General features: G+C 39.0%; 1 protein-coding gene across 2 annotated transcripts in view; it reads left to right on the forward strand.

Moving 5' to 3' along the window:
• The window catches only part of LOC106461907 (early endosome antigen 1-like), a 185333-nt gene that overhangs the window by 53177 nt on the left and 123429 nt on the right, over positions 1-8727 (forward strand). For both annotated transcript variants that reach the window (XM_013921774.2, XM_013921775.2), the window contains 2 exons: positions 1158-1226; positions 8040-8145. In XM_013921774.2, coding sequence (XP_013777228.1) covers positions 1158-1226; positions 8040-8145 — 175 coding nt within the window. The remainder of the gene's footprint in view (positions 1-1157; positions 1227-8039; positions 8146-8727) is intronic.

Consider the following 8727-nt stretch of genomic DNA (forward strand, 5'->3'; position numbering starts at 1 on the left):
ATGGTTTTTGTGTATTCATCCCTACCTTGTTTCTGTACATTTTGCCATTGCAATTCCTACATCATACTTAATTTTTGCAAAATAGTTTTTATTACTTGTTTACCCTCTTTTTTTTTAATTAGTTTCATTGAAGTAGAATGATAATTAAACTTTTTATTTTATTTTTATAATTCAATGGTAATGTGTATTGTTAATATCTTATCAGTTTTGTCAGTTTCTTCATTGTTCTTTTAGAATGACCTCGGATATTGATATTGTACCATACAATTTGCTACAAAGATTATTAATCATCACTGGTCATAATATTGACTTCTTGGGGTTTAATGTTAAGGAACGTGTGAAAAATGTAAAGCTGTATCATTTCTATATTAATGTTTGCATTCATTTTGGCACTGCCATCCCTACATCATTTTACATTTACAAAATGTTTTTTATTATTTTCTGACGGTTTTTTCCCCTGACTGGAAGTTAATGTGTTCTATGAATGTGTGTATTAAAATTTAATATTATTTGTTTTGATTTTTTTTACTTCTTCACTTCATACATAATATAGGGGTTGGCTCCCTAAAGATACAGACTGCATGGTGTACAAAGTATTGAGTATTCTACCTCACAGTCATATAATGTTCATTTATTATTATTATTTTTAAAGGAACAACAGCATTTTGTGAGAAAGCTATCTTCAAGGTGCAATGATAACATAGTTTACACCAGAATTATGATTTTTTTACCTTATACTAAGCAGTACCGTGCTTAGTAATAGCCTATTCCCAAGTACTCTTAAAATGCTTTCCTGTCATATTAAAGCCATTGTGAAAACTTCACACATTCTTTGGCTAGCATGAGAAAAGAAAGATGAACATTTGACTCTTTAGCTAGTTCCCAGTTCTCCACTTTAGCAACACTTTTCAATGATATTGGGAGTCTCACAAGCTGTGAAACAAGTGAAGTGGCAATTAGGTGCTTAGATAAGGCTATAACTTAACTTTAGCAGTTATTTGTAAGCATCATAGATTAATAGATTGTATGCGGCAACCATTTTTTTCTCAACCCATCCCTATATACTAAGCAGTACCATACCTAGTTATATATATGTACATACATTATATATATTTACTGGTCCATAAGATTAGTACTAACATATATTTATAATTTAGACTTCAAGAGGATAAAGAGAAGCTGGAAAAGCAACTTTGTTCAGCTCCATCTTTCCAAGACATCGAAAGGTAAGGCTATAGGTTAGTTTCTGCCATGTTCATTTCCAGGATTATTTTTTCAACATTATTCTTTGATAAATATTTACTGGTTTTTGGTGATGCATGATGGAAAGACCATTATTTTGCATTTTTCAACCATTTGGCATTTGTTCATAAGTTTTTGATAAATTAGTAGAAAATTTTTATGTTCTTGTCTCATAGGAATAGATATGTAGGAAGTATACAGTACTGATTTACTGTAGCATTTTGTCCATATTCAGTGATTTAATATTTTTACTGTTCATGAGCTTTCATTGCAGTGGCTATTAAGGAGAATGTGTTTGGGTACTTTTCTGTACAACTTAGTAAATGTGTTCATTAACTCCTTAAAATTGTCAGTACTTTTCTAAGTAATATGCATAGTTAATATATTTTTCGATCTTACCTCTACACAGGATTCTGCATTTTCTATTCAAAACACAGATTTCCAAAACTACTTACCTCCTTTTACACTACAGCTATTACTCGAATACTGGGGTTTCTTTTCCTTTGCCCATCTAAGCATTGATCTGATTTTTTCTTGCTTGCTCCAATCTTTTATTCCCCACTTAATTTTCCTTGGCGATATATATCTCGTGATGCTCTCTGCCTGCATCAATGTGCCCTCTATCCTGGTACTGTATATAAGCACCTCATTCAGATAATATTATCACTTTTTTCTCGACAAAGCGTTCACTAACAGGTTTCTCTGTACTATGACCATTGTAGATATGTTGAGCATTCTTTTTGTTAGCTATTTGACTTTCATTAAAAAAAAGTCTCTGTTTGACAAGCCAATATATGGCATGAATTCTCAGATTACTGTTTCCGGGAAGGAGACAAATCACATCTCTCCTATCCCACCTATGATATCTAGTGTCACTCAAAAGTAGAGAGTCACTCTCAGTTGAGGCTGTTCATAACCTTATTTGTAGTGAGATGGAGAGATATATTTGGTCTGGTGTTGTTTCTCCAGGGTGGCTCCGAGGCTGCACTTGCAGGTGATCCTGGACATTCTGGAGAAAATCTAAATTCGCTTTTTCCAGCACATTCTTTTACTCTTTTAACTTCTCATGATGTCCATTTGGTACAGCCACTCCCAGCTCTTTTTCTTCAGTCGGTAAATTGAATGAATGATGTTTTGGGCCTTTCCCTGGTTGCTTTTGAGTCTACGCCTTTCTTGATGGCAGAATGGTGGAAGGGCAAATACTTGGTTCTCCCTACATCCCTTGATATTGCAGTTCATGCAGATAATCTTACGGCTCAGTTACATGAAGGGACAGCTATGCCTTGTTCACCATGTTTGTTGGAACAACATGCTTTAGCCTACCACCTCCAGGTGGACATGTATTTAGACTCTCAACAAATAGACCCACTCCTGGAAATATGGGTTTCCAGAATGGAGTCTGTGGTCCATCCGAATATATCACAATTTTCTAGGATTCGTCTGATACTAACTACAGTGCTAAGATATTTATCATCCCTCCAACTTTTGTTGGAAGCATTTCAGTGATCACCACACCTATTTGAGGATGAGTTGGGGCAAATGTTAGCATCTGACTTGGTTTGATTGTCAGCTACTGCACATTCCCTAGTCTCTTGGCTGATATGTTGTTGGGTAGAGAGGCATTTTTGGAGGGTGTTTGTCTACCAGCTGCTGCCCTCCATGAGTTATGTGAGGCCCACTTTCTCTAATCCTCGATTTTTGCAGGCATTCCAGAGTCTGGAATCAAGGGTTGATGTCACTCATCTGCATTCATTCCTGTTGTCTCGATCAATTGGTACCCAGAATAGATTCCACCAATATCCACGAGGTTCTTCTGCTTGGTCAGAATGCTACCAGTGGCAGTGACTGCCATATGCCTTTACCATGAATCCATGGATAAGGTCCTTGCATCAGGATTAATCATTCAGTTAACATCTTCACCACCATTATCCACCCATCCTGTAGTGTTTCTGCTTCCTGCAGATACACAGATTTGTTGGTTAAGGGGGCAGTGGAGAGAGTTGTTCCAGTTCTTATTCTCATCTGTTTTGTTGTGTTCAAGTAGGCAGGAGATTGTCATCCAGTCATTGATCTTTCTTGTCAAAATCAATTCCTAGATCTTCCAAGGTTCACAAGAGAGTTATTAGTCACTCTGAATTTGCATTTTTACCAGGACTGGATGACCAAGTTCAATGTTGCCCACATCTGTCTGCACGTTCCCATAGTGGAGTCATTCCGCCACTATCTGCATTTTAGCACGGGGATAAGGTGCTGCAGTTCAGGGCTCTGACTTTCAGACTAGCATCGGCACCACATGTGTTCTGCCGAATCGTATGAGCTTTTTCTCATCACCTCCATTCCCTAGGCCTGTGCACACACCATGGATGACTTGTTACTGCTGGCACTATCTCATCAATTGGCGAAATGTCACACCCAGATACTACTTTCAGAAGCAACCAAGGCAGGCTTTATTATCAGAGCTGAGAAATCTATTCTCACTCCAACACTATATATCATTCATTTGGGTGCCTTTTCCAACACGCATCTCAATCGAACTCAGTTAATTCCCATCCGGCTCCATGCTATGGAACAGACAGTTTCTTTGGGATGAGTGCACATGAGATCCCTTTAGTGGTCTCTATGTGACCAATGGATCATGAACAGTGATCCATTGGATTCCCCAATCTCCTTATTCAGGATCAACATCTTTGCTCTTGAGTGGTGGTTAGATTTGAACTATACTACAATAGGTGTTCCTCTGCCACCACCTTGTACTGAAATCCAGCTCTTCACGGATTCCTTACTTCAGGGATGGGGTGCATATTTCAACAGTCAGGAATTCCAGGGCCTAGGGATGGACAACAAGGTTTTTTTTACACATCAGTGTTTTAGAACTTTTTGCTGTTAAAGGATGATGTCTCAAGGTCTGAACTTGTTGAAGGGGAAAAATCCTCATGCTTCACTCCAACGATTCCACAGTGGGGTCTTACATTTCCCATCAAAGGGGCACTTGGTCCAGGCCTCTTTGTTTTTAAACCTTGGATCTTTTTTATTAGGCCCACTCCCATCATATCATTCTACTAGCTTGCCATGTTCTGGGAGTGATGAATTTGGTAGCAGATCAATTGTCTTGACACAGCCGGATTCTTCCGACAGAATGGATAATGTATTGCGAAAGTTTCCATTGGATTTGCTCTCAGGTTGGTGTACAGATGATCGTTGCATCTGCCACTCATTGGAACACTCAACTACTGGCATTTTGGTCTCTATTATTTCTCTCTCTCTCTCTGGCATTGCCAACAGATACATTAAGTTATGACTGGATGGGATTGCACCCCTATGCCTTCCCACCAATTCATATGTTACCCAGAGTACTAGCTATGATTCGTTCAACCCTTTGTTGTGTTCTGTTGGTAGCACTGGGTTGACCAGCTCAACCCTAGTTTCACTTCTGAGGAACCTTCGGGAGTGTTCTGTTGGTAGCACTGGATTGGCCAGCTCAAATGGTTTCTGCTTCTGAGGTACCCTCAAGAGAGTCCATCTCTTCCACTTCCTCTTTGGCCATCTCTGTTGAGGCAGCTATGATCCAGCATTGTACACCCAGCCTTCTCGAAGCTCAAGCTTCATGCATGAAGTAACTTATGTGGTCCTTTGCACAGCATCGGGGTTTAACTTCTAAGGTTGCCATGTATCTGTCTCATTCCTTGCATAGTCCCACAATGGACATTTATCAACGGAAATGACACACATATTGACAGTGGTGTATTGTGAGGAGGTTGAACCCACTTTGTCCAGAAGTGCCAACCATAGGTCGTTTTATTAACTGGCTCATTGACAAGGGTTTCGCATCTTCCACGATGCAACATCATATACCCAGCCATCCCGAAACTCAAGCTTCATGCATGGAGGTCCTTTGTACGGCATCAGGGTTTAACTTCTGAGGTTGTCACGTATCTGTTTCAGTCCTTGCATAGTCCCATGTTGGACATTTATCAAAGGAAATGACACAAATATTGACAGTGTATTTTGAAGAGGTTGAACCCACTTTGTCCAGAAATGCCAACCATACATAGCTCATTTTTTGACCTGGCTTTTTGACATGGTTTCACATCTTCCACAATTGCCTTATTTTAGGTGGCCTTATTGACTACCATTAGATACTCTAAGAGAAAAACATTATTTGAGTCCCCAATGCTGGGTTATTAAGGTGGTATTACATGCTCTTTCTCAATGTCTGTTTGAGCCCTTAGCCTCATATACCATGTATTACCTTTCCCTTATGGTTTATTTTTTATTGTTCCTGGCCTGTGGACATCGCTGATTAGCATTGTTTGCACTGCATGTGCAGAGGTTGCTTTATCATTCTACCTACGTCCTCCTATACCCAGACAGGTCTTTCTTACCTAAGACACTGGTAGCCAGGGAAGGGAATAAATCCTTTTCACCGATTCATCTGATTGCTATTTCTCACCTCTATGACCAATCAGATCCTGATCATTTGTTATGTCCAGTGAGAGCCTTGAAGAATTATGTTGCCCACACTAATGCCTTTAGAGGTGCTAGACAGTGACTTTTTATTCATTGGGATCCTTCAGTTTCCTGGTATTTATTCCCGGTTACTTTGACATGGTGGGAACAAATATTGATCCATATTGCTTATTCTGGTCTCTATCGTCACATTTCTATGTCCTTAGCAGCCTGGTTGAATTGCTTGCTGGTATGTTGATCTCCTCCAATGCTTTTATCTTACATTATTTACATTATCTGGCAGTATCTTCTTCTGAGGGTTTTCGACTACCCCCTTGTAGCTATCTTAACAACATTAGCTAGATTATAAAGGGGATATGTATATTCATTACTAATATTGTCTCTTCTTTACTTTCTAGGGTCCCTTACCTCTTTTCCACAGGATCCCTCTCTGTGGTGAGTGTTGCCCAGGCAAGTGTGCTTTTATCAAACCAATTCTGCACTAACAACCATTAACACAATATACTTTATCTAGGTTGCAACAGGCTCTGTAGAAATGAGGTGTTACATAAGACCAAATAGAGGCAGACTGGGTGGTATTATGGTACTATGCTGGACTGCCACTCATGGACTATCATGAGTAAAGCATACGGGGATCCTGCCGATCATTGGATTGAATAAATCAGGGTTGTTTTGCTTTTAAAAATTTAGGGAATTTGGTTCACCTATTGCACTATTTCCAGAGCATTGTTCTTCAGAACTCCCCAATGCGCATTACCCCCCCGTATTCTATTAGTGGAGCTAGGGAGTCCTTACCACTCCCAGTTTCCAGTCACGAGGGGGGGGGGTGAAAGTTATTCCCCCAGAGTGTTTGGGTGAATTTCCTCCACTTTTAGAGAAGAGTGCAAAGTTGGGGGCAATTCTTCCCGGGACCCCTATTCGTAATGCTGGTTCAGATTTGATGCTCAACTATCCAGTTGGGTTGAGTGTGGCCCTTCTTTTTTGATCAGTATTGGTTCAATACATTGTTCATGGAAGAAAGTCCATTGTCTCCTCGTAATTCTGAAAGCAGAGTGGTTCCATTCTGGGTCCTTGTTTGAGCACAGTTTGCTCCACATCCTCCCCATAATTCTGGGAGCAAGTGTAATTTACCTTGTCCACGTGGTTGGGGAGTGAGGATGAGTGTTCATAATTCCTTTAGGGTGTTGCCTTTCGGATTTCATAAGGTTAAAGAGAGGGTTTGTCCACTTGGGTGTTGTTTACCTTCTCGTTGAGATTTCTGTGGCTTGGAATGCATCACTCTGTAGCTATAGATTGGGATCCACTCACACATGTGTGTGTATATATATATATATTGCAGTCCAAATGCCCTAACCACCAACATAAGATTTAGTTGCCATGGCCCTATAATTCCAACCCCTAGCAATGGTACCTCTGCTACCTGGTTGGAGCCTGGCCAATGGTGATGACAGATTACGTCATAGTCAACCCACAGTGCATGATTTAGGTTCTCTGTGAAGAGCATACCTGTTCTGAATGTAGTGCAGTTCCCCTACTAGGGTGCTAATCTTCTATTGGCAAGCCTATGGTCTATGCAGACACATTCTGTATAGATAATGTCCTCACCAGCCCCTTCATTTTATCAGTGTGGGATTCTAGCTGTAGTGTGAGAAGAGGTAAGTATGATTTGGAAGTTATCATTTTCTTAAATCAAAAATGTATTTCCACTAATATTTACCTCCTATCACACTCTTCCCTGTACTAAGAGCCAGTGTTAGAGACTGCGGATTGAGTCGGTCTCAAAAAAGTAATAATAACATCTGAATGAGGTGCTTATATACAGTACCAGGATAGAGGGTGCATTGACATAGGTGGAGAGTGTCATAAGACAAATATTGCCAAGTGCAATTATGTGGGGTATAAAAGACTGGAGCAAGTGAGAAAAAATCAGACCAATACTTAGATTGGCAAAGGAAGAAACCCTAGCAGTTGAGTAATAGCTGTAGTGTGAGAGGAGGTAAGTATTATTAGAAATACTTTTTCAATTTAAGAAAATGTTAACCTTCATGCTGCCAGCATATATATATAAAAATACATTAATACCTCAAGCAACTCTGAAATTTCAAAACTGTAAACAGTAATTCTAATACCACTCGTGATAATTAAGAGTGTGTTGAATGATTGATTGATCAATGATTGTCATTCAGTGACTTTAGTCTGGCCCCCTTGCATAAAAAAAGTTAAAAAAGAATATTGCAATTTTTACACTGAAAAAATTAATTAACTGTAAATCCCCTAAGATTTTAGACTCTTTTGTTTTTTACTTTCCTTCTGTGTAACTTTTTTTTCAGCCTTCATGCCAAACTATCAGAAAGTTATTCTAATAGTCAGGAGCTTCAGAACAGTTTGCAATTGATGACACAGGAAACACTAGAATTTCAGACAAAGGTTGAACAGGTTAGTTTTATTGGTTCTTTATTTAATTTGCAGAGTAATACAAGACTTTGAACTCTGAAGTTGAGGGAGGATATCTTTTTATTTGGGGTGGGGTCAGATTGTAAACTTGTGGTTACCTGTTGAAATGTGCAAACTATGGTCCATGGTTTACATCCTACTGCTACATAATCATGCTCCACATTTTAGAATCATTGGTGCATTATCAGAGTGAGACAGTCGAATAGCACTAATCGGTTGAGATAAGACCAAGATTTGGAAGTGGTTTATGTTGACTAGCTGCTGTCCCTTTAGTTTATCTGTTCAAAATTAATTGTGAATATCCAAAACAGACACTTGGTTTTATTTTAATGGTCCATGTTGGCAGAATTAACATTTATTTTGAATCAGGATAGACTCCATTAATTGTTAATACCATGGTGAAAAAGATATATGTACTGTATCAAGTAATATCACAAAGTTCTCATCTGTAATGCTTACTGTATCAAGTAATATCACAAAGTTCTCATCTGTAATGCAAGTAATATCACCAAGTTCTCATCTGTAATGCTTACTGTATCAAGTAATATCACCAAGTTCTCATCT

Source organism: Limulus polyphemus, unplaced genomic scaffold (assembly GCF_000517525.1).
Source record: "Limulus polyphemus unplaced genomic scaffold, Limulus_polyphemus-2.1.2 Scaffold1056, whole genome shotgun sequence".
NCBI lineage: Eukaryota > Metazoa > Arthropoda > Merostomata > Xiphosura > Limulidae > Limulus > Limulus polyphemus.